Source organism: Chiloscyllium punctatum, chromosome 9, assembly GCF_047496795.1.
Source record: "Chiloscyllium punctatum isolate Juve2018m chromosome 9, sChiPun1.3, whole genome shotgun sequence".
In the NCBI taxonomy this organism is placed as follows: Eukaryota; Metazoa; Chordata; class Chondrichthyes; order Orectolobiformes; family Hemiscylliidae; genus Chiloscyllium; species Chiloscyllium punctatum.
Window position 1 is genome coordinate 72,646,694 of NC_092747.1, and position 27,225 is coordinate 72,673,918.

General features: G+C 39.6%; 1 protein-coding gene across 18 annotated transcripts in view; it reads left to right on the plus strand.

Moving 5' to 3' along the window:
- The window catches only part of LOC140481497 (protocadherin Fat 3-like), a 792,082-nt gene that overhangs the window by 601,033 nt on the left and 163,824 nt on the right, over positions 1–27,225 (plus strand). For all 18 annotated transcript variants that reach the window (XM_072577785.1, XM_072577787.1, XM_072577788.1 and 15 more), the window contains one exon: positions 11,208–11,483. In XM_072577785.1, coding sequence (XP_072433886.1) covers positions 11,208–11,483 — 276 coding nt within the window. The remainder of the gene's footprint in view (positions 1–11,207; positions 11,484–27,225) is intronic.

Sequence of the window (27,225 nt, forward strand, 5' to 3'; positions counted from 1 at the left end):
GAGAAAGCATCATGTTTATGCTGGTTTTTTGAAAGCCAGTTCTGACACTCACTTTCTTTCTCCTCCTTTTCAAGTTTGTATTCAACTCACTTTTAAAAGTTGTGACCTAATCAACTGTCATCACCCATTTGAGGTGTTTCTTCTAGATCTTACTGAATCTCACTGAAATAAAAATAAAATTTCTCATCTTTCCCTTGGCTCTTTTACCTATAACCTTAGATCAAGTTCTTCTGGATCTCTCCTCCTGACACCGGGAACAGTACCCAAGTCATTCCTTCTTGAAGAAAGGAACACTATGGGGTGGCACGGTAGTTAGCACTCCTGCCTCAGAGCACCTGGGACTTGGGTTCAATTCCAGCCTTGGGTGACTGTGTGTGGAGTTTACACATTCTCCCTATGTCTGTGTGAGCTTCCTCCGAGTGCTCTGGTTTCCTCCCACAGACCAAAGATTAGATTAGATTACTTACAGTGTGGAAACAGGCCCTTTGGCTCAACAAGTCAACACCGACCTGCCGAAGTGCAACCCACCCAGACCCATTCCCCTACATATAACCCTTCACCTAACACTATGGGCAATTTAGCATGGCCAATTCACCTAACCTGCATATTTTTGGATTGTGGGAGGAAACCGGAGCACCCGGAGGAAACCTACGCAGGCACAGGGAGAATTTGCAAACTGCACACAGACAGTGCCTGAGGCAGGAATTGAACCTGGGTCTCTGGTGCTGTGAGGCAGCAGTGCTAACCACTGTGTCACTGTGCTGCCCTCAAGATGTGCAGGCTAGGTGGATTAGCCATGGGAAATGCAGGTTTACAGGGATAGTAGGTCTGGATGGGATGCTGTTCTGTGGTCCAGTGTGGAATTGAAGGGTCAAATGGCCTGTTTCTACACTGTAGGGATTTTGGTTGAACATTTGCATTCATTTTGTTTTCCGTGCTAATTTCCAGTTAAAAAGAAAGAAATGTAAATTGTACTTCAGGATCAACAAGGGCATTCAGACAGAAATTCTAAAATTGGAAAGTTGTAGCACAGTGGTAGTACCCTATCCTGGACCTAGAGGCCCAGTCCAAGTCTCACTGCACCAGAGGTGTGGAATCATATTTCTATAAAAGGCTTTCTATTGCATTCCTGGCACTGAGCGGGAATATATGAGTACCTAGCCACAATAGCTTAGCAATTTTGCAATAGGATAATTACTAGAGTTCCAGAAAAGGCGGCTGGGAATTGAATGTGATAGAAGAACTTAAGGATCAAGGAATTAGCAAGTTTGTATGCCCTCCTTCAAATATAGGTAGGATGATTGGCATTAATTTAGTGTGAGAAAGCTCTCATTTAATTTGATGATCCCTGAGCACTTGTGACTAATTCCTCAAGCCTGTTGTCGCCCAGCTTCTGCAAATCCAGGAAGTAGCAGAGATTTGCATATATGAGAAGGAAATGGCAGAGAAAAAGAAATTGGAGTTGGGATACTGAGATTTTTACCCTCATCCTTCAGGTTCCTGTTGAGTTCCAGGTACACAGTAGAATAAAATTCAACCTTCAACTGAGAATTACTCATTAGAAAATGGCTATTGGCCAAGATATAAGGAACTGAATCATTCAATTTGAAATTATTTTAGAGCAACTATTATACCTGATTCAAAAATAAAATGGTTCCTGAAAATGTTTCATTTATAATATCATTTGAAAGTCTGCTGTACAGATGCACTTTTATTTCAGCTAAGTGATAAAATAATAATGGGTCATAATGGTACTTGGGAACATTATCAGTGTTAATGGTTCATGTATTTTGTTTTGAAAAGGTTTTTTCAGCTTTTTCATTAACCTCAACTGCTTTTAAAAGGTTGCAATAGTCAGGAACTGTTTCTTATAAAGCATTAGTCTATTTATTTTATGGCATTCATCCAACATGACATATATTCATTAAGTATTCAGAGATTTAATTTTAAAAGTTTTGGATTTTTAAAATAATTTTTGTTGTCATGCTAACTTTTGTTTAATTGTCAAAATTCTCAGTTGGTGATATTATATTTAAATATGTTATACAGTTTTGACGATTGATTTTTGAACAGTTTTACTCTACAAGTTCTCAAATGGACTTTGTAGATGAACTGTAAGTGTAGACATAGTTACAACATTTGAGCTGTATTTACTAATTTTAGTGGAAAACACCTCAACAACTGATGCAAATATTTTACACTTACACATTTATTTAAAAACATCTTTTAATGGTACTCAGTAACCAAGAAAACAAACCACTCACCTAATCAAAATCCTCAGATACTCTATTTCTTGTCATAATGTCTTAGCAACGAAGTATAAAGCTCAAATATACAAGCATAACCATATGAGTGTTGAGATTTCAGTGCTTACTTTATTCATCTTTATTCACTAAACAAAAACACAATTAGCCACATCTAAATTCTCAGTTGACGTCAGCTGGTGGCTAATATATTGAACAATATGGTCGGCAGGGGCCTTTCTTTAAAAGTTAAATTAACTGTGGGAGGTAGGAAGCCTACAGAAAGATAAAGGAACATATTTCAAGGATTTTGTGTGCCAAATGCAAATAGATTGTAGGCATTAAATAAAACGTTTGTGAACAGAAACTAGAACGTGCAATTGATGCATCTATTTACCTTAACTATTCACTTAGCTCTAATTCTATCAGTGTCATTGAATACATTTAGACTGTGAACTGTTATATATGAAGTATGAGTTATTTCCAATGCATCTACGACCTCATTGACTATCTATTTTAAGATGCAAGGATCAAATCTGTCAAGACCTGGGAACTTGTCAGTTTAGTACTGCTTCCAATTCCTCTCTCCCTTTCATCATCTGATTTACAACTATTGCACAATTTTTTTTGTATTCTCTGTCGTCAATATATGAGGAAAATCCTTTTTTATTTAATCTACCATTTTCTTTATATTTGTTAGTGCAACCCTATTCTCAAGAGAGGACCAAAACTTACTTTATTTGCTTTTTTTTCCCCCTTTTTTGATGACCTATAGAACCATTTAGTATCCATTTTTAATTTCTAGCTGGCTTCCTTCTTGCTCATAATTAATGTTTTAGTCATTTCTTGCCATCCAGGGTTTTTGAAGGAAATGAAAGTAGTTTTTTTTATACCTTTGTATTACTGTATCTAGTCTCTTGTTGGTGTGCTTTAAGTATTTTTTTCTCTCACTATGCTTTCCTGCCATTCTCTGACCTTCATTTCTCATATCAGTGTTTTACTGTCCTGCATACATTTGTATTTGCATCAACTGAGTGTCGCAGCACAAGAAATTGAAATGTAACTATGAAGATATGAGGGAGTTGCTGGCTTGAGTTGATTGGAAGGGGAGCCTAGCAAGAAAGACAGTGGATAAAAGCAAATTACTGTGGATGCTGGAATCTGAAACCAAAAGAGAAAATGCTGGAAAATTTCAGCAGGTCTGGCAGCATCTGTATAGAGAGAAAAGAGCTGATGTTTAGAGTCTAACTGACCCTTTGTCAGAGAAAGGCAGTGGAGCAGCAATAGCAGGAATTCTGGCGTAATTCAAGAGATACAGCAGAATTTCATCCCAAAGAAGAAGAATCATACAAGACAATCATGAAAGAAAATGGTTACAATGTGGAGAAGATTAGTGGGAAACCAAAGGATTGGGAAGCTGAGGATAACTAAAAAAGCCATAAGGGAGGAGAAAATGAAATATAAGGTTGTAAATAAAAGAAGATTGCATGAGTTATTTTAGATAAATAAAAGGTAAGAGAGGCAAGAGTGTACATTTAGACTCCTGGAAAATGAGTATTGGGGGAGTAGTATTGGGGAACAAGGGAATTCAAAGGACCTGATTAGGTGCTTTGCATTAGTTTTCAGAGTGGAAGTCACCAGCAGCATTTGGACAGGGGAACTAAGGACATTGTTGCTAATTTTGCAAAGACAGATAGGGATAGATGGTGTTGAGGAAGCCGGGAGGATGTGGAAGGACTTGGACAGTCTAGGAGAGTGGGCAAAAAAGTGGCAGTTAGAATATAATGTGGGCAAGTGTGAGGTTCTTAATGCTGGTAAATAATAGAGGCAAACTTTGTTTTCTAACTAGGGAAAAGCTTTGGAAATCTGAAACGCAAAGGGACTTGGGGATCCTAGTTAAGGATTCTCTAAAGGTTAACATGTAAGTTAGATGGCAGTTAGGAAAGTAAATGCAATGTTAGTATTCATTTCAAGAGGGCTGGAGTATAAGAGAAGAGCTGTACTGCTGGCACAGTGTTTATGAACTGGAGGATGTACTACAGGCACTAGAATGCTTGAGGGAGGGGGAAATTTATCTGGATTCATGGTACCAAGAAGCAGTCACATTTCTTAGGTAATAAGAAAGAGCTGCTGATACTGAAGATCTGAAAAGTGCTGGAGAAACTGAGCTGGTCAGGCTTTTTGGGTCCAGTATGACTGTTCTTTGGAAGACATCACTTAGTTTTGGCTCATTTGATTTAGGGTACTCGGGGACAGGAGAGTGTGGCTGCAGGTTCGAGCAGGAGCCTCAATGAATGTCCAGCAGATTTGAAGTTCTTTCAGAATGTCTGGAAGAGAGTGAGGGCTATCAGATAGATGCATCAACTGATCATGGGAAAGGAAACCATTTGAGATGGAGGAATAAGAAGAAATGTATTGGTCATAAGGAACAGTATCGAGAAGGGTATTGATGCTATTCTCTGCCAAAAAGGAGCATGTACACACAGCAGTAGTTCATGACATACACTGATTTTATTTCTGTTTTGCCATCTTGCAGTTCAATAGTCCCACTATTGCCCCCTCTTAATCTCAGACTGCTGAACATATATTTATCATTGGAAAGACCTCCACAACAGTATTTAAAGAAAATCATCAATTAGAGTCATAGAACCATTGGGTTGTAATGAATCAACTATCTTTGAACCGAAATGTCAGGATGAAAACCTACATTTGCCAGCAGCATTAACAACTTGGCAATTTTATCACAGTCTGTCCTAAGTGGCTCCACCATCCACTTACCAGTGTGAGCAGGTTTCCTAATGCTGTTGTTATGCCTCACGAGGACAGCATGCTAGAAACCAAGCTCCACTAATCCTAGAGTCGTTGCAAAAGTTAAAACTACATGGAAGTATGCAAAGTTCCAAATTTAACTGGGATAGATCCAGGTTACAGATAACATGGGTTAGGTTCCTGTACTTGACTAGAACTACTGTTTATTACAAAAGTGTAAATTTCTAATTGCAAGTAATCAGCTGTGAACTTTCAACATAAGGTTGTACTGGTTCAGGCTCCAAAGGGGATGGGTGTCTCACACAATACAACTTTATGTTGAAAGTTCACAGCTGATTACTTGTGATAATAATTTCCCCTTTCATTCTAAAAGGCAGGGAGCCGCATTTCAGTAGGGCCAGTCCAAAGGGTTTGCTGTGAACATCCTGTTGCTTGGCAGTTTCTTCTCATTTCTTTTCAGGAGGCACGCATGGTTAGGACATAAACTGTAACATCTCTTAGCTCCTTGTTAAAGGCCACCACTTAGAGTAACTAGTGGGAGAAACGAACTGTCTGTCTTATCTTCAGGAAATTTTACAGACTTGCGAGAAAGAGACTCACTACCTCACCTTCTAGAGGTTTGAGGGCTTCTCATTGCGTCGTTCACACCCAGAAGCTGTTAAGCTACTCAGGAACCAATCAGAGTTATCAGGCTAATGACCTTTGCCATCCACAACAGGTCACAATTCCACAAACCAATCGGTAACCTTTTGCTGGTGAATTTCAATTTGTTTGGACACACCAAAGCCAAGCTGTATCCTCTTACACCTTCCCCCTTTGCTTGCAAAGCAATGTGTAAATGCAGTTTACAAATTTCAGAAACTTTGTTTTTAAAAGTACAGCAATTCCTTCCTCAGTCCTTTATTGCAAAGCAGTCAAATTTCGCAATTCAGACCACGCTTAAAAATAAAGTAAAAAGTTTAATTAAAATAGTAAAACAAAAAGGCTGCCAGTCCAATCCCAATTCAGGTCAGAGAACAAAAGTACTATTTTCTAATCTAATGTTAATGCCCATCGCTGGAACAGATGGGACTTGAATCCAGGTCTCCTGGATGTAAATGCTGTCTTTCTGAAAGAGATGAGCAGATACACACTCAATGATGAAATTCTGGGAGAGCACCTCAAATATCCTAATAATGTCTTAGAATTTTAGCCTGCTGTAATATTTTGTAAACCCCTTTCTATACTGTAATCCTAAATCATGATAGCAATCTAAGCTTCCAGTTCACTCAAATGGTAGGTGTTTGCTGCACCATTGCCATCAGATGCTGCATCATGTTTGGTTCTACAAGAATGTAAACTGATTTGACCATCATTTCAATGCTGAAAAGATTGGGTTCAAAACCCTGCACAAGTTCCTGTGCCAGATTTTTGTTGAACTCTTCCATCCACTTCAATATGAACATAGGCTTTATAGCTGACTTTACAATAGACCAAGCATTTAGTTATGTATTTACTACTAGCTTTTTTTTCTGTGGGCCATCCCATCGAAAGCCCATCAGAGTCATCTACAGTGGGATTTTGCTTGAAACCTCACCTTCCAACAAACTGGTATCTTAGTTGATGGCCACTCGTGCTTAACAACAATTGAACATGAGTAGGTCATTCAACCCCTCAAGCCTGTTCCACCATTCAGTGAAATAATGGTTGATCTGTGATGCAATTCCATATACTTGCCTTTGGCCATTATCCCTTAATACCTTTGCTTACCTTTGGTCACACTTGTCCATGCTGACCAGATATCCGAAATAAATCTAGTGCCATTTGCCAGCATTTGGCCCATATCCCTCTAAAACCTTGCTTTTCATATACCCATCCAGATCCCTTTTAAATTCTGTAATTATGCTAGCCTTCAGCACTTCCTCTGGCAGCTCATTCCACACATGCACCACCTTCTCTGTGAAACAGTTGCCCCTAAGGTTCCTTTTAAATCATTCCCCTCTCACCTTAAAACCTATGCCCTCTAGTTTTTAACTCCCTGACCCTGGGCAAAAGACTTTGTCTATTTACCCTATCAACGCCCCTCATGATTTTATAAACCTCTATAAAGTTACTCCTTAGCTCTGATGTTCTGGGGAAAATAGCCCCAGCCTATTTAACTTCTCCCTATAGGTCAAACTCTCCAACCCTGGCAACATCCTTGTAAACCTTTTCTGAATCCATTCAAGTTTCACAACATCCATCCTATAAGCACGGAGACCAGAATTGCACACTATTCCAATGTTCAAAATGTAGCACCTCATATTTGTCTAAATTAAGCTCCATCTGCTCATCCTCTGTCCATTGGCCTATCTGATCAAGATCCCAATGTACTCTGGCATAACCTCCTTCGCTGTCCATTACACGTCCAGTTGTGGCGTCATCTCCAAATTTACTAATCCTATTTCCTATTGTTCACATCCAAGTCATTTATATAAATGATGAAAAGCAGTGGATCCAGCACCAAGCCTTGTGGCACACCACTGGTCACAGGTCTCCAATGTGAAAAGCAACCTCTCAGACTATACTGCCTGATTCTAGAATCCACAATGAGTAGAAAAAGTTTATCTTCATCAAAATTGTCTTTTCCTGTTAATAACTTGAAGACTTCAATCAGCTCACCCTTTAACCTTCTAACTTGAAGAGAGAGCAGGTCTAATTTGTAACTTGAAGTCTGAATATCATTTCTGTAAACATATGTTCCTGCAAAACCAATATATCATTCCTAAGTTGCAGCCAAGACCTGCTTACAGTACTGCAAGTGGGGCTAATCAGGTTTTTGTGTAACTACAGCATAACTTCTGCATCTTTGTACTCCAGCCCTTTGAATATAAAGGTCAGCATTCCATTAACATTCTTGATTATTTTCTACACCTGTTTGTGATATTTTAGAGATCTATGTACCTGAACCCCAAGTCTCTTTAGACATTTATTAAGTGTATTTAACTTCATACCTTCATACCAATTGAAGGCAGGGTGTAAGGTAGGAATAGGTGAACACAGGTAGATTGTATGACCTGGTTGGTGAATGGGAGGGATGAATCCGGTTAGTAGCTGAAAGGAAGGATTGATCAGAGGAGTGCAAAGGAGTCAGGGGATGGGAAGAGAGATTATTTGAAATTGAAGAACTCAATGTTAAGTCCTCCAGGTTGTAGGCTGCCCAGGCGAAAGATGAAGAGTTGTTCCTCCAACTTGCAGTCTGATTCACTGTAGCAATGGAGGAGGCCAAGAAAGGTCATGTCGGAAAGGGGGTGGGAAAGGAAAGTAAAATGGGCGATGACTTCGAGGTCAGGTCAGCCCCTTAAGGCCTGGCTGAGATGCTCAGTGAAATGTGCCCTGAGTTTATTTTTGGTCACCCCAATGTGGAGAAGACCACATTTAATCAGTAGGCCGAAATTCATGATGTGCTAGTCAAGACCACAATCAAAAGAGTACTGGAGAAAGAAAAATTGTGAAGTTAGCCCTAATTATGCAATTTGTTTTGAATTTTATGCTTTCATAATCACCTGGTATAAAAGAAAACATTGTAGTTTCCTTTTACTAAAACTTTGCTTATGATTAACGATTATAAATAACGAAACCTGCCCACAAAAAAAGCCCAAACATATCCTTCAGTGTATTTCTCATTTTAAGAAAAATAAAAATGTTCTATTCTTCAACCCTCTGAAAAGTGTTTAGTATAAGATACTTAAGTAGCATACCCCAAAAGCAAATTGACATTCATCATTGGGTTGTTCTTAGTAACCTTTATTAATGTAAATGAGCTTGTTCATTATCCTTGAAGTCATTTTGAAGTCAGTCATTAATGTTTGTAATGAAAGCCTCAATACAAATATAATTTCCACATTGAAATTAAAAATTTGGAAGCACTTTCCACACTTTTGGATGTCATCACTGAAATGTTATTTGACTATTATCATTACTTTAGGATACATAGTTGTCTTACTACATTTAGAAGCAATTCAGAGAATGTTTATTCAGCTCATTCTTGGGTTGAAAACCTTATGAAAAAAAGATTGAACAGGCAAAGTCCATAACCAAACAATTTTACCATAATTAGATGATCCTATTGAAACCTGTAAGATCTTGAACAGACTGGATAGGGTGGATACCAATAGAATGTTTCCTCTTATGGCAAAGACCAAAATGAGGGGACATAGTTTAAGAATAATGGGCCAGCTTTTAAGACAGATAAGACTTTTTCTCTCCAAGGGTCATTAGAGTGTGGACTGCCATTCCCCAGAAGGTAGTTGAGGCTGGCTCTTTAAATTAACTAAAAGCTGGATTAAATTAATTTTTAACAGACAAGGGAGTGTAGTGTTATGAAGTGCAGACAAGAAAGTGCAGCTGAGACCACAACAGCTCAGCCATGATCTTACTAAGTAATATAACAGGCTCAAAGGGACAAATGGCTGACTCCTGCTTCTATGTTCCTACATTGTCTAACTTAGTTATTAGTGGTTAATATTTATTTTAATAGTTGCTATTTTGTAAAATATTCCTAAACTATGTAAAGTTCTGGAGAAAAAGTTTTTTTTTGAAATCACAAATATAAACTATAATTTGCATAACTCAATCTTTGAAGCAAGATAAGTCTTTACATTTCTGTAAATGAGTCATACTTTTATATTTTTCTTTACTGAATATGCAGTACTATTATTTTGTAAGAATATAAGAAATAGTAGCAGAAAATAGACCATATAACACCTTGTTCATGGTCATTCATTCAGTATATCCAGTTGATATTCAGCCTCAACTCCCAATTTCACATATGTAGTCTTGGAGCCTTGAGATAAGGACAGTCTCTCTCTATCTCAGCTTTAAATATACTTAGTCATGTGGTATCCATTTACAGTTCAAGCAAGATTTTCTTATTCTTGTATTCCAATCCCATTGCAATAAAAACAAATATAACATTTACCTTTTTCTAAGTGTTTGCTGTACCTGCACGATGACTTTTTGTCCAAAGTCTCTCTAATAATTAACATTTTCAAATTTCGCACCTTTCAAAACATATTTTGTATTTCTATTTTTCCTTCAAGCAAGTAACCTGTCACATCCCATATTATTTTCTGTCTGCCATTTTGTTGCTAATCACTTAATCTGCCTGTATCTTTTTAACTGTCACTTTCTTGCTTCCTCACGTAGATCTCCATTTATCTTTGTAGTATTAACAAACTTTAATGCCGTGTTCTCTCTTCATCTCAACCATTAAAATTGATTGTAAATAGCTGACTATGACAGTTTAACCATAAGATTCTTGGAAACAGTGGATATCACAGTAGAATTTGTATCTTCAACACTTCAAATCTCCATATTTTGGTTTAGACTCACATTAGTCAGTCAGATTGTGACCTTACGGACGATTGCGATGTCAGAAATCTTTGAAAGAGAATATTGGTGACTAAGTTATGTTATCTTTTCATTATAGCTTTAAGATGTTATCAATGATTTTTCTTTACATTTATTATAATATTGAACATTTTTGAAACTCCAAGTAATGGGATCTTAATGCCTTTAAAAATGTGCTTAGGTCCAGACCACAAGTAGATCCCTACCATGTTAATGACGCCTGGTCACCCTTCTGCATGATTTTATCAGAATCCACTCTATGAGCACTGGAGCAAGTTGGTGCTGCTGTGACAGCATGAGAAATTAAGGGCAACCTGAGATGAAGGTATCTTCAAGAAATGTATGAAATTTTTAAAAAATGTATTTGTGATCAAAGTATGACCTGTGGCTGCAGCTCTGTGGCCTTGTGGCAGAAATAGCTCTAGGATGGAGAGAGAATGATAGGAGGACTCATGGGCCCGCTGAGCAGATATGAGATATGAGCAAACTACCTCCAAGTGTGTACTGAGCTTTACCCTCAACTGGGGCCTCATAAGACAGCATTTTCAAATTCATTGGCTTTTAGCAGGTGAGTAGCCATTGATGTCCACCTCTTATGGGGACAGAAATGTGTGGACCATTGACCTGATGCCCTTGTTTCCAGATTGTTCCTGACCTACCTCCTTGGAACATTCTGTCCTTCCTTTCAAATACAAAATATCTTGCATGTTTACTGTAGAAAAATTACCAAAATGTACAGTGCAGAAAATTCATAACTTATGTTTGAATGCTCATTGTTATAATCATTGAGCTAAATCTCTAACAGTGCCCTGTTTGGATTTACAGGTATTTGTCAGAATACTCGACAATAATGATAATGGACCTGTGTTCTCCAAGCCAAGCTATGATGTTACCATTTCTGAAGATGCTGCCATAAATACTGAAATTCTGCACATCAAAGCTACTGACAGGGATGAGAAAAGCAAGTTAACATACTCTATACACAGCAGTATAGATCCCATAAGTCTCCGTAAATTTCATCTTGATCATAGTACAGGAATGTTGAGCATAGCTGAAAAAGTGGATCATGAAGCACAAGCTCAGCATAGTTTGACTGTAATGGTAAGTGAGTGTTCAAACAACATTTTCAGAATTTGTCTTTTCGAGGAACATCTCTTCACATCGAAACTGATTAGCATTTACAGCATGTATTCTATTTGAAGATACCTCTTTTGCTTCAAAGTTCTATTGCAGATTCTTGTTAAGAGACCACTGAAGATTATAGATTACAGCATTTGTGTGTGTTATTTTGGTTATCCCTATCTATGCTGAAACTAGCCATTTTACTGTCTTTACTGTACTTGTTAAATTCAATTGATTAGCGAGAGATTCCCCCATGAATAGGTACTGAGGAATGTGCTGTATGGAGTGTAATTGTTTAGGGAGAAATTAATCATGATTACCAGATTTGTAGATGACACTAAAATTGATCAAGCAGTTATCAGTTTAAAGGATAACTAGATTCCAAAAGGATGCTAATGATTTGGCTGTGTGGGTGAGAAAGAGGCAATTGGAATTCATTCCAGAGGAGTGTGAGGTAATGTGTTTGGGGAGGGCAAGCAAAGGTAGGAGGTACACAATAAACAATAAACAGGGTATTGAGACAGATAGACAAAGTGAGAAACGTTGGAGCATGTCCACATGTCCATGAAAGTACATGGCAGGACAAGCTGAAGCAGTGGCAAAGAACAAAGAAAATTGCAGCACAGGTACAGGCCCTTAGGCCCTACAAGCCTGTGCTGATCCAGATCCTCTATCTGAAACAGTTCCTATTTTCCAAGGATCTGTATCTCTTTGCTCCCTGCCCATTCATGTATCTGTCTGGTTACATCTTAAGTGATGCTATCATGCCCGCCTCTACTACCTTCGCTGGCAATGCTTTCCAGGCACCCACCACCCTCTGCATAAAGAACTTTCCATGCAAATTCTCCCTTAAACTTTTCCCCTCTCACCTTGAACTCATGACCCCTAGTAATTGAATCGCTCTGGGGAAAAAAGCTTCTTGCTATCCACCCTGTCTATATCTCTCATGATGTTGTAGATCTCAATCAGGTCCCCCCCCCCCCCCCCCAACCTCCTCCTTTCTAATGAAAATAATTCTAATTCTAATCTACTCAACCTCTCTTCATAGCTTGCACCTTCCATACCAGACAACATCCTGGTGAAACTCCTCTGCACCCTCTCCAAAGTATCCACATCATTTTGGTAATGTGATGACCAGAAATGTATGCAGTATTCCAAATGTGGTAGAACCAAAGTCCTATACAACTGTAACATGACCTGTCAACTCTAATACTGAATACTTCATCCAATGGGAAGCATTCCATATGCCTTCTTGACCACTCTAGCAACCTACGTTGCCACCTTCAGGGTACAATGGATCTGAACACCCGGATCATTCTGTACATTAATTTTCCCCAGGGCTTTTTCATTTACCATAGAGTTCACTCTCGAATTGGATCTTCTAAAATGCATCACCTTACATTTGTCCCGATTGAACCCCATCTGCCAATGAAAGCACATGGAATGCTTCCTTTGCATTGATGATGTGTGGGATACCAAAGCTGTGATATAATGCTATAAATATATAAAACATTGATTAAGCCACAGCTGGAATTTTGTGCACAGTTAGGAGAGCACTTGATACAATAGGCAGGAAGGCCTGCTTCCCCTACCAAATAGGTCAGATACTAGAGTGTAGATTTAATGTAATTGGCAGAAGAATTAGAGGGGACATGAAGAACGTCTTTTCCCCAGAGGTTGGTAGATGTTTGGACTTTCTGCCTTATTTGGTAGTGGAGACAGAACTGTTATAACCAGACCAAACCCCCTCAAAATATATTAAGAAGATAGACTAGGCCCCAACATTTTTTTATTTTTAAAGGCAGGTGTAAGGCATAGTGTTATGAATGCAATTTGATTGGTGAAACTACCCAGCTTGAAGTTAACCATACTTTATTAAAGTACAAACAAAACAAAGAAGAATTGAAATAATAACTCGACTGGAAAACTTTACAGAATAATAGATTATTTAACAACTAAACAGCAATTGTTCCACTATAGTAACATCCCATAAACAAATCCTTAGTAAAGGTAAAGTTAACATAAGAGGTTATCTCACAGGCAATTGAGCAGCAGGAAGAGAATTCAGCTTTTAACTGTAACAGAGAAAGGAATATTAACTTCCACATCCAGCTTCAAAACCCCAGCAACAGCTGAAAGCTAAAACTAAAATCCGAGTTCACTGGGAGCCTGACCCCACCCATTCTTGCTTCTATTATTTCAACTTTTTAATAGAAAACAAAGCTAACTGGGCTCAAAGCAGCCAGCTCATCTCCACATTTACAGTACTTGCTTTCAAAAATAAAGACAGAACAAATCCTCCTCACAGGCACAGCTTGTAACAGAACTCCTCCACTTGTTTGAAAGGAATCTGAAACTGGAGCTGTAGTGCTATAACCTGCAATGCTACAGACCAGATACTGGAAGGTGAGACGAGAATTTGCCAGACACAATGGACTCAACAGCCTCTTTCTGTGTGTAACCTTTCAATGTTTCTATTACTATACTTATATTTACTGTACTTGTCAAGTCCTTGAAGCATTTCTTACATTTATATCCTTATAAATATATAATATTCTTCCTAATGCTAGAAAACCGAATATCTTTCTTTGGCATCACCTCTTAGAAGTGAATATCAGAGAACCAAGGCAGAGCCTTGTTAATGAGAATCTCCACGTTTGAGCAGTTTTGGTGACCAACCTGCAAGTCAATGCAGTTTTTATTTAATTGGTTTTGAATAGGTCTCTAGAAAGCAAAAATGACAACAAAATCTCATTTTGGGAATTGGATAGGCACCTTGTTCAAAGGGGATTGTGTGGATGAGATCTGGAGTTAGAATAGTTTTCGTTTCCAACCAAGTTTGCTGTCACAATCCCAGTTTAAAAAAAACACAAATTAATCATGCTGCCGTTAAGTAGTAAGGGACATTACAGGCAAATTCATCACAGAGTGCAATGGGACCTTGATCAGATGGCTGGAGGGCTGAGGAGTGGCAGATGGAGTTTAATTTAGAGAAAAGTGAGGTGCTGCATTTTGGAAAGGCAAATCAGGGCAGGACAGAGTTGCAGGTAGATAGAATAGTGAAGGCGTTTGGCATGCTTTCCTTTATTGGTCAGTGCATTAAGTATAGAAATTGGGAGGTCATGTTGCAGTTGTACAGGACATTGGTTAGGCCAATTTTGGAATATTGCAGTTCTGGTCTCCTTCCTATCAGAAGGATGTTGTGAAACTTGAAAGGATTCAGAAAAGATTTATAAGCATGTTGCCTGGATTAGAGGGTTTGCGCTATAGGGAGAGGTTGAATAGGCTGGGGCTATTTTCCTGGAGCATCGGAGGCTGAGGGGCAACCTTATACAAATTTATAAAATTATGAGGGGCATGGATAGGGTGAACAGCCAAGGTTTTTCCCTAGGGTGAGGGAAGTCCAAAACTAGAGGGCATAGGTTTAAGGTGAGAGGGAAAGGATTTAAAAGGGACCTAAGGGGCAACATTTTCATGCAGAGGTGATGTGTGTATGGAATGAACTGCCAGAGGAAATGGTGGAAGCTGGTACAATTAAAACATTTAAAAGGCATCTGGGTGGGTACATCAATAGGAAGGATTTAGAGAGATATGGGCCAAATGTTGACAAATGGGACTAAATTAATTTAGGAGATCTAGTCAGCGTGGATGAGTTGGACCAAAGGATCAGTTTCCATGATGTACAGCTATGTGATTCTGTGTCATAGAACATAGAACATAGAACAATACAGCACAGAACAGGCCCTTCGGCCCACGATGTTGTGCCGAACTTCTATCCTAGATTAAGCACCTATCCATGTACCTATCCAAATGCCGCTTAAAGGTCGCCAATGATTCTGACTCTACCACTCCCATGGGCAGCGCATTCCATGCCCCTACCACTCTCTGGGTAAAGAACCCACCCCTGACATCTCCCCTATACCTTCCACCCTCCACCTTAAATTTATGTCCCCTTGTAACACTCTGTTGTACCCGGGGAAAAAGTTTCTGACTGTCTACTCTATCTATTCCTCTGATCATCTTATAAACCTCTATCAAGTCACCCCTCATCCTTTGCCGTTCCAATGAGAAAAGGCCGAGAACTCTCAACCTATCCTCGTACAACCTATTCTCCATTCCAGGCAACATCCTGGTAAATCTTCTCTGCACCCTCTCCAAAGCTTCCACATCTTTCCTAAGGTGAGGCAACCAGAACTGCACACAGTACTCCAAATGTGGTCTAACCAAAGTCCTGTACAGCTGTAACATCACTTCACGACTCTTGAATTCAATCCCTCTGCTAATGAACGATAATACACCATAGGCCTTCTTACAAACTCTATCCACCTGAGTGGCAACTTTCAAAGATCTATGTACATAGACCTCAAGATCCCTCTGTTCCTCCACCTGACTAAGAACCCTACCATTAACCCTGTATTCCGCATTCTTATTTGTTCTTCCAAAATGGACAACCTCACACTTGGCAGGGTTGAACTCCATCTGCCACTCCTCAGCCCAGCTCTGCATCATATCTAAGTCCCTTTCCAAACGACAAATGCCCTCCTCACTGTTCACAACTCCACCTATCTTCGTATCGTCTGCAAATTTACTGACCCACCCTTTGACTCCCTCATCCAAGTCATTAATAAAAATTACAAACAGCAGAGGACCCAGAACTGATCCCTGCGGAACTCCACTTGTAACTGGGCTCCAGGCTGAATATTTACCATCTACCACCACTCTCTGACTTCGACTGGTTAGCCAGTTCTCTATCCAACTGGCCAAACTTCCCACTATCCCATGCTTCCTGACTTTCCGCATAAGCCTACCATGGGGAACCTTATCAAATGCCTTCCTAAATGTCCTTGCATTGCATCAGCATAGATTCTTATCCTCAATGGGAATCACTAATTAGTAGTGAGGAGCAGAATTCCATTTAAAATTAGCTTCTCCTCCTCAGCAATTTAATTTTTTTCCAAATGCTAAATAATGGTCTGCTAAATTAGTTTGATTACAACAACATAGTACCAAACTTAGACAGTGTTGTTTGCAGGCACAAATATAGAAAATAGAACAATACAGCACAGAACAGGTTCTTCGGCCCTCAATGTTGCGCCAGCCTGTGAACTAATGTAAGCCTATCCTCCCTACACTATGTGCTTATCCAAGGACAATGTCCCTAATGTGGCTGAGTTAACTACAGTGGCAAAAAGAGCATTCCACGCTCTTACCACTCTCTGAATAAAGAACCTGCCTCTGACATCTGTCTTAAATCTATTACCCCCTCGTATAAGCTGACGTCATCATCCTAGGAAAATAAACTCTCACTGTCTACCCTATCTAATCCTCTGATCATCTGATCATCATATGATCATCATCTATTAAATCCCCTCTTAGCCACCTTCTCTCCAATGAGAACAGACCCAAGTCCCTCAGCCTTTCCTCATAAGACCTTCCCTCCAGACCAGGCAACATCCTAGTAAATCTCCTCTGCACCTTTTCAAATGTTTCCACATTTTTCCTGTAATGGGGGGGGACCAGAACTGCACGCAGGTATTTCAAGTGAGGCTGCACTAGTGTTTTGTACAGTTGCAGCATCATGTCACGGCTCCAGAACTCAATCCCTCTCCCAATAAAACTGAACACACTGTATACCTTCCTAACAACATTATCAACCTGGGTGGCAACTTTCAGGGATCTATGTACAAGGACACCAAAATCCCTCTACACATTCACACTACCAAGAATTTTTCCATTGACCTAGTATTCTGCCTTCCTGTTATTCTTCCCAAAGTGAATCACCTCACAGCTGCATTGAACTCCATTTGCCACCTCTCAGCCCTATGCTGCAGTTTGTCCAAGTCCCCCTGCAACATTCTTCCACACTGTCCCCCACTCCACCGACTTTGGTGTCATCTGCAAACTTACTAACCCATCCACCTATGTCTGCGTCCAAATCATTTATGAAAATGACAAACAGCAGTGGTCCCAAAGCAGATTCTTGTGGCACACCACTCGTAACCAGACTCCAGGCTGAATATTTTCCATCAACCACCACGCGCTGCCTTCTTTCAGAAAGCCAGTTTCTAATCCAAGCTGCTAAATCACCCTCAGTCCCATGCCTCTGCATTTTCTCCAACAGCCTACCATGTGGAACCTTATCAAAGGCTTTATTGAAGTCCATGTACACCACGCCAACTGTCCGATCCTCATGCTTGGTCACCTTTTCAAAAACTCACTGATGTTTGTGAGACACGACCTGCCCTTGACAAAACCATGTTGATTATCTCCAATCAAATTGTTGCTTGCTAGATGATTATAAATCCTTTCTCTTATAATCCTTTCTAAAACTTTATCTACAACAGAAGTAAGATTCACTGGTCTGTAATTACCTCGGTCATCTCTACTGCCCTTCTTGAGCAAGGGCACAACATTTGCAATCCTCCAGTCCTCTGGTACTAAACCTGGAGACAATGACAACTCAAAGATCAAGGCCAAAAGCTCCACCATCACCTCTCTAGCTTCCCAGAGAATCCTCGAATAAATCCCATCTGGCCCAAGGGACTTACCTACTTTCACTTCTAGATTTGATAACACCTCCTCTTTACTAACCTCAATCCATTCTAGTCTAATAGCCTATATCTCAGTCTTCTCCTCTACAATATTCTCCTTTTCCTGACTGAAAACCGACGAGAAATATTCATTCAGCACATCTCTGATCAGGGTCCACATACAACTTCCCACTTCTGTCTTTGGCTGGCCCTATTCCTACCCTAGTCATCCTTTTATACCTCACATACATGTAGAAAGCTTCTTTATTCTACCTGCTAAAGACTGCTCATGTCCCTTCCTTGCTTTTCTTAACACTCTCTTTAAATCCTTCCTAGCTAATCTGTACCTCTCTAACGCCTCATCTGAACCATCTCGTCTCAATGTTACAGAAGCCTTCCTCTTCCACTTAATAAGAGATACAATTTCTTTAATAAACCACAGTTCCCTTACCTTTTCACTTCCTCTTTGCCTGACAGGGGCATACCTATCAAATACATGCAATATCTGTTCCTTAAACCAGCTCCACATTTGGTTTTCCCCATTCCTTGCATTTTGCTATCCCATTCTATGCATCCTAAGTCTTGCCTAATCACATTGTAATTGCCCTTCCCCCATCTATAATTCTTGTCCTGTGGCATGATTAAATTAGATTAGATTCCCTACAATGCGGAAACAGGCCCTTTGGCCCAACAAGTCCACACTGACCCTCCGAAGAGTAACCCACCCAGACCCATTTACCTACTCCCTATTAATGCACCTATCACCATGGGCAATTTAGCATGGCCAATTCACCTGACCCGCACATCTTTCGACTGTGGGAGGAAACCGGAGCACCTAGAGGAAACCCATGCTGGCACAGGGAGAATGTGCAAACTCCACGCAGTCGCCCGAGGCTGGAATCAAACCTGGGCCCCTGGCGCTGCGAGGCAGCAGTGCTCACCACTGTGCCACCCTTTCCATCATTAAACTAAACGTAACTGAATTATAGTCACTCTCTCCAAAGTGCTCACCTACCACTAAACCAAACACCTGGCTTGGTTCATTACCCAATACCAGATCCAGTGTGGCCTCCCCTCTTGTTGGCTCTTCTACATGTGTCAGGAAACCCTTCTGCACATATCGGACAAAAACCGATCCATCCGACGTACGAGAGTTATAACATTTCAGGTCAATGTTGGGCAAGTTATAGTCCCCCATAATGACCACCCTGTTCGTTTCAAAATATCCTTTCAAAAAATCCTTCTCAAAACTCTTGAGAAGCTGTTGATCTAATATTATTAAATTAAATGATTTATTTAACCTATTTGAAAGATAGGGGCAAATAGTACCATGTCTTTGAAATGCTCAAGAAATATAGGAACCTATTCTGTTAAATAAGTCCATGCTAACTTAATAATCAGGGACAAATAATTTGTTTATAATGGCTGGAAAAGAAAGTACTTCCAATGTGAGTCAGATTTTCATGGAGTCATGACATTTCCTTTATAAGTTATGCACAGAGTTCTGAAGTGCAACTTTTTCCTCCATTTCTAACAGATGCAATTTTCCCCATTGAGGCAGGCCTCATTTTCACTAAAGTGAGGGCCATGTGGGAGTCATCATTTTTAAAAAATAATGCCTATGCAAGTTGTAGAATGAATAAGGCCTGTTGAATTGTCATGACATGAAATTATTTAAATGCTCCAAAAAAATTTCTAAATGTGCTGTCGATGCCATTGAAGTTTGAGAATGTTTTGTCTGACAGCTATAATACCTCTTAGCTGATGTTTTCTTGAGGGCTATCATCATATCATTATGAATGCTTTAAACCAGCTATAATTATTCTGCAGTTCACTGTTCAGTCGGTAGCTCAAATAAATTGTAAGACTGAACTGTCTTTGTGGGGTTATGAATAAAAGTTAATTTATCTTTCATATGGGATTAAAAATTTGAGATTTAAAAAATTCAATAAGGCTACTAAGAATGAGAATATTTCCTTTTAACATAATGAAATCCATTGGGGGCAGTATGGTAGCTCAGTGGTTAACACTGCTGCCCCACAGCACCAGGGACCCGGGTTGATTTCACCCTCGGGCAACTGTCTGTGTGGTGTTTGCATGTTCTCCCATTGTCTGCGTGGGTTTCCTCTGGGTGTCCAAAGAAGTGCAGGTTAGGCAAATTGACCATGTTAAAGTGCCCATAGTGTTCAGGGATGTGTAGATTAGGTGCATTAGTCAGGGAAAATGTACAGGCAATAGGGTAAGGGAATGGGTCTGGGTGGGTTATTCTTCAGAGGGTTGGTGTGGACTTGTTGGGCTAAATGGCCTGTTTCCGCACTGTGGGGATTCTATGATAATATTTAGACCTTTAGTTTGTTTTTCTCAGCATTAGGCCTGAAGTTTGTGCATAGTGAATATTGAGTGTGTTGACATCGTGTGGAAGGGTGGTAGCTGGATCAACAGGATTTGGAATTACTTTGTCAGAGTTGGATGATTTGGCAATGAGTCTGTGGGTGAGAGGGAACAATGGAAATGGTGAATAATTTGGCCGGAATTATCATTATGTTGGCATGGTCATAGTCTTGGAAGTTAAAGTGGAGATGGAAGGGTGATGGAGTTTGAGGTGAGAGAAATAGAGGACTTTCAAAAAATATGACCAAGTTACTGAGAATTAAACAGCTAGACTTGGCATTTAGCAGCCACTGTGATGTTCTCCAACCTGTATGTGGGTAGGCAGACCTTACCCTTTCCCACACCACTCCTTTACACTGGAATGAAGGTCATGTCATTCAGAGTGTCTCTCCTGAAGCAGGCATTGTGAGCTGGGAAATTTTCTGACTTGTGCTACTCACATCAAAAGTTAATATAGTCACATCAAGAGTAAATAAGTAATTTCCTCATGAGGAAATCAGATGATGGCAAAAGTAACGGGGGATAGGACAATGAGCTTAGAAAAATGCATGACTGAGAATAATACTTTTAGCAAATATGGCCCATGCAAAGAATAATAATAGAAAAACATGAGTTTTTTTTAATCTAAATGCAAAATTCATTCATAGCGAGATATATGGTCTAGCAACATATTAGTTTGATATTAGCACAATTACAGGGATTCGATTGCTCTGTGACATAGAGAAATAAATCTTTCAGAATACTTAATATTTCTAAAGAAAAGGTGGAATGCAAATAGAGGAGAAGTCCTAATGATAATGAATGACAAGAGGACAGTAATAAGAGAGAATTTGGCTCAGACAATCAAAAAGTAGAATTAATAAGTGTGAAGATTATGAAGAAATAAGAACAATACCTAAGAAGAGACCCACTTGCCTTAGAATTAGTACAGTGGAAGTTCAATGGATTGGTAATTTTGGAGTTGAGAATAATAGGAAGTGACCTCATTAAAGTGCATGATTCTGAAAGGGCTTCATAGGGTATACACTGAAAGCTTGTTCAACCAAAGTTCAGATTTGTGCTCCACAGTAGTAGTATCATAGGCCTGGTAACCATTCACTAAACTTTTATCCAAGTATTTACTGAGTTAATTTGCAGCAATGTATTATTTATTTTAATTCAAATAATTATAGGTCCAAGAATAAATTGAGATATTGTAGTCTTTACTACACAAGATGCAATATGTTTTATTTATATTGCAAATCTTACAGTACCATAATATTGCAGGAATTGTCAAACGTAGGGTGAGAAATTCTTCACTGCATAATATTGATATTTCCATAAGATTTTGTTCAAATATACTATCCTAGTTTTATGATAAAATAGCTTTCTTTCAAAATCAAAGCTAACAGATATGGACACAAATTACTGGCTTGTTGGGATGCATCCATTAAAAGGTTCTTTCATTTTTACTTTCTACTTTCCATTAAAAACATTTCAGCAAGTTTTAAATAGACTGGCATTTAAACTGACTAAAGTTTTGTGTTGTTTTAACAAAGTAAATTAATTTTCTATTATTTGTCCCATTGAGCTGAGTATATATCAAAATGTTGTAAACCATAATATCATTAGAGTGCCAGCAGATGGAATGAGCATGAGTGTAAAAAACTAACATTGGAATGCACTTAATGCATTGTAAATAAAATAATTGCTCCTTTCTTTTACTAGCAACATGTTTGTTTGCTACGTAGTTTTGCCCAAACGATCAGCAAAATTTAAGCTGCTAAATTTAACTTGTAAAAATTAACATTCTAACTCTTAATTCCGTCCTTTTTGCAATTTTTGATTTCTAATGTATTAGTCATCAGAGATGATTCTCCTTGTCCTCACTTTACTGACCACTATCTCTGAAATCTTTCTATACTCTGTATTGCTTCCAAGTTCAACTTCTTCATGATGTCGTCAGTCTCCTAAGCTCCGCTGTATATAAACAACTCATACAAAACAATATCCTAATTGTCAAACTAGGCATCCATAGTACCTGTCCTAGTGATCCTGAATTAACTCTGAAGTCTCAAAGCATTAAATGTCAAATCCATGTCCTTGTTTATAAATCTTTCATTTTCCATAAACAGTGCCAACCCTGTGCACTACTGCATGTTTATCAGTCTGCGTGTGATTTCAACCACTGCCTCATTCAAGCCCAGACTCTTCTATTCAGCTGCCTCCCCATCCTACATCAAAAGCTTCTACAAATGTATCTGTGATATTGCCTTCAGTCACTGGCTTCCTCTCACTGTTTGGAATTTTCTTCTGTTCTTAGAAGTACTTTGTGAAATTTATTGTGAATCCTAAAAATATAAATGTTTGTTCTTGCTCTGATACTTTTGGTATAAACTGAAAATAGGTTTTGGTTAAGAAAAAGAAGGAAGCATACATCAGGTATAGACTAGAGAGATCGAGTAAGTCCTTTAGAAAAGTATAAAGGCAGTATGAGTATACTTAAGAGGGAAATCAGGAGGGCAAAAAGGGGACATAAGATAGCTTTGGCAAATAGGGTTAAGGAGAATCCAAAGGTTTTTTATAAATACATTAAGGATAAAAGGGTAACTAGGAAGAGAATAGGTCCCCTCAAAGATCAGCAAGGCAGCCTACGTGTGGAGCTGCAGGAGATGGAGGAGATTTTAAACGTATTTTGCATCAGTGTTTACTGTGGAGAAGGACATGGAAGATATGGAATGTGGGAATAAGATGGTGACATCTTGAAAAATGTCCATATTACAGAGGAGGTGGTCCAGGATGTCTTGAAATGCATAACAGTGAATTAATCTTCAGAAGCTGATCAGGTGTACCCTAGAACTCTGTGGGAAGCTAGGGAAGTGATGGCTGGGTCTCTTGCTGAGATATTTGTATCATCGATAGTCACAGATGCCAGAAGACTGGAGGTTGGCTAATGTAGTGCCATATTTAGGAAAGGTGGTAAGGACAAGCCAGGGAACTATAGACTGGTGAGCCTGACATCAGTGGTGGGTAAATTGTTGGAGGCAATCCTGAGGGACAGGATTTACATGTATTTGGAAAGTCAAGGACTGATTAAGAATAGTTAGCATGGCTTTGTGCATGGTAAATCAATCTCACAAAATTAATTGAGTTTTTTGAAGAAGTAACAAAAAGAATTAATGTGGGCAGTGATCTAAATGGACTTCAATAAGGCTTTCAACAAGGTTCCTCATGGGAGACTGGTTAGCAAGGTTGGATCTCATGAAATACAGGGAGAACTAGCCACTTTGACACATAACTGGCTCGAAGGTAGAAGACAGATAGTGATGGTGGAGGATTGCTTTTCAGATTGGAGGCCTGTGACCAGTGGCGTACCACAAGGATTAGTGCTGGGTCCACTATTTCTTGTCATTTGGATGTGAACATAGGAGGGAGGTATAATTAGTAAGTTTGCAGGTGACACCAAAATTGGAGGTGCAGTGAACAGCAAAGAAGGTTACTTCAGAGTACAAAGGGATCTTGATCAGATGGGCAAATGGACTGAAGAGTGTTAGATGGACTTTAATTTAGATAAATGCGAGGAATGCTGCATTTTGGAAAAGTAAAACAAAGCAGGACTTATACACTTAATGATAAGGTTCTGGTGAGTGTTGCTGAACAAAGAGACCTTAGAGTGCAAGTTCATAGTTCCTTGAAAGTGGAGTCGCAGGCAGATAGCATAGTGAAGAAGGCATTTGGTATGCTTTTCTTTACTGGGCAGAGCACTGAGTATAGGAGTTGGGAGGTCATGTTGTGGCTGTACAGGGTATTGGTTAGGCTACTTTTGGAATATTGTGTGCAATTCTGGTCTCCTTGCTATTGGAAGGATGTTGTGAAATTTGAAAGGCTTCATAAAAGATTTACAAGGATGTTCCCAGCGTTAACGGGTTTGAGCTATTGGGAAAGGCTGAATAGGCTGGGGCTGTTTTCCCTGGAGCATTGGAGGCTGAGCGGTGACCTTATAGAGGTTTATTAAAGTCATGAGGGGCATGGATAGGATAATTAGACGAGGTCTTTTCCCTGGGGTGGGGTAGTCCAGAAATAGAAGGCATGGGTTTAGGGTGAGAGGGGAAAGATATAAAAAGGACCTAAGGAGTGACTTTTTCACACAGAGGGTGGTGCATGTATGGAATGAGCTGCCAGAGGAAGTGGTAGAGACTGGTACAAATACAGCATTTAAAAGGCATCTGAATGGGTATATGAATAGGAAAGGCTTAGAAGGATATGGGCCAAGTGCTGAGTCGATTAGGTTAGGATATCTGGTCAGCATGGACAACTTTGGTGAAGAGTCTGTTTCCTTGCTGTATATCTCTCTGACTTTCAGACTCTAACGTTGTGGGCAATGTTCCCTATAAGCTGGGTCAGCATGAGGCTGCCCGAAACCTAAAAGAAACTGCGCAAATTACTAAAGTTGGCCCCTTTAATATAAATTTAAAGATAAGCATATGCTGTCATGGAAAAATTTAGTGGCACCATGCATTCAAATGGGCAGGCTGCAAACATTGGAAAATATAGACGATGTTGATTTCTACTTATTAGTTCATAGAATGTTGTTACAAATGTCAAATCCATATTCCATGGGTATCATTAGTCTGTCAAATAGATTCAGCATCCCTCGCAGTCAAAATTTTACCTTCACAGTTTGGATATCTGAATATTTAACAGTTCAAGTCCTCACAATTTAGCTTTATGCTATTCTTACCTATACTCAGCTTGCATTTCTTCTACTCTTGCAAGGCAGACTGATGCACAGTCTAATTAAATAGGCGCATCTGTAATTATTCTTTAATTTTTGTTTACTAATTGCCTGAAACTTGGCTGAGCTAAACGTGAAGGCACTCAGATTCTCTAAACTAAATTTCCAATTGTTGAACCTGTTTGTCAATTTGGTTCTAGGTCCAAACCCATGACACAATGCAATTTCTAAACTGATGTTAGTTCATTGACCCAGGGGTAGTTTTGGTGCAGAAAGAAGCCTCAGGTTATATAGAACCCTAGGGTCTTTCAAAAGGAGAAGCAGTCATTACTGGGCCTATTACTTTCCTCGAAGCTGGATACCCTGGAGAATATCAGAATAAGGCTGCCATTGTTAGCATCAGCAAGCATGTATTGCCTCCTGACTTTTACGTTATCCCAGAAGCCCTCAGCAAGGCTGCAGATATTCCTCTCAACATCTGACTGGAAGAAACTCCAGAAGGAAACCCGAAGGATATGGCTGGTGATGATGGAACTGTGATGTCATGATTTTAGTGCCCAAAGCACTTTAATTATTTCTTTGGCTCTGGAAGGCAAATGTCAAGGTGTACCCATGTGACTTTAACTCTGAAAACTGCAGCATGCATGCAAACCTAGCAAACAGAATGTTCATGTTCTCTCTTACATCATCAGAGTGTGCATCCAGCTACATCATTGAGGTGTTAGTCACGTTACTGTGTGACATTAAAATGGCACCGCTGATGAATTCAGCTGCTTGTGTGAGAGCACTGTGAGAGTTGAGAGTGGGAAACCTATTCATTGACCATTCTCTCTCATCCTGTTGCACAGGAGAGCTCCCAATACCCAAGAGAACAGTAGAATGTGTCAGACCTGCTCCAGCTCATAGCTAAGGTGGCCATGAAAATCACAAGCAACAGGTCCCAGTGCTACCCTTCAGGAATGTGATTTTAGCAACATAGCTGCCGATGTCAAGAACTCGGTTCTTCAAGCCTGCTCTGCCATTCTAGATTATGGTGGATCATCTGCCTAAGCTGTGTTCCTGCATGATTCTAGTAATCCTTGATGCCATCAGTAACTAGAAATCTATCTATTTCTGTCTTGAACTTGGTTAATAACTGAGCTTCCAATGAATTCTAGAATAGAGCATTCCATTAATTAATCACCTAATATAAAACAAAGAACTGCGGACGATGGAGATCTAAAACAAAGACAAAGTGCTGGAGAAACTGAGCAGGCCCAGCAACAGAGAGAAAAACAGGCTTAACATTTTGCATCCAGTGACTTCCTCACCACCTCAAAGCTAACTGGCCTATTTTCTGAGACTGTGTCCATTGGTTCTAGCTTCTACACGAACAATGTTCTTTCTACACCTGCTCTGACCATCATTTTAATGATTTTATTAGTTTCTATGATATCACCTCTCATTAACATAGAACAGTACATCACAGTACAGGCCCTTCAGCCCATGATGTTGTGTTGAGCATTTATCTTAATCTAAGATCAATGTAACCTACACACCCCTCAATTTACTGCCATCCATGTGCTTGTCCAGCAGTCGCTTAAATGTCCCTAATGTCCCTGACTCTACTACCACAGCTGGCAGTGCATTCCACGCACCCACTACTCTCTGCGTAAAGAGACATCTCCCCTATACCTTCCTCCAATCATCTTAAAATTATGACCCCTCGTGACAGCCATTTTTGCCCTGAGTAAATATCTCTGGCTGCCAACTCCATCGAACTATGTTTTTCCAAATATTCATAAATGGTCTCTCTCAGAATCCTTTCCAGTTCCTTGCTTTCCATAGACGTAGAACTGACTGGTCTGTAATTCCCAGGGCTTGCCCTATTCCATTTCTTGAACAGAGGAACAAGATTCACCTGTCTCCAATCATCTGATATTACTTCCATCGAGAGTGAGGATGCAAAGATCATCGCCAGAGGTGCAGCAATCTCATTCCTCACTTCCTGTATTAACCTTGGGTAAATCTGGTTTGGCTCCAGGGACTTATCTATCTTGATGCTTCCCAGAATTTCGAACACATCCACTTACAGTCATAGAGATGT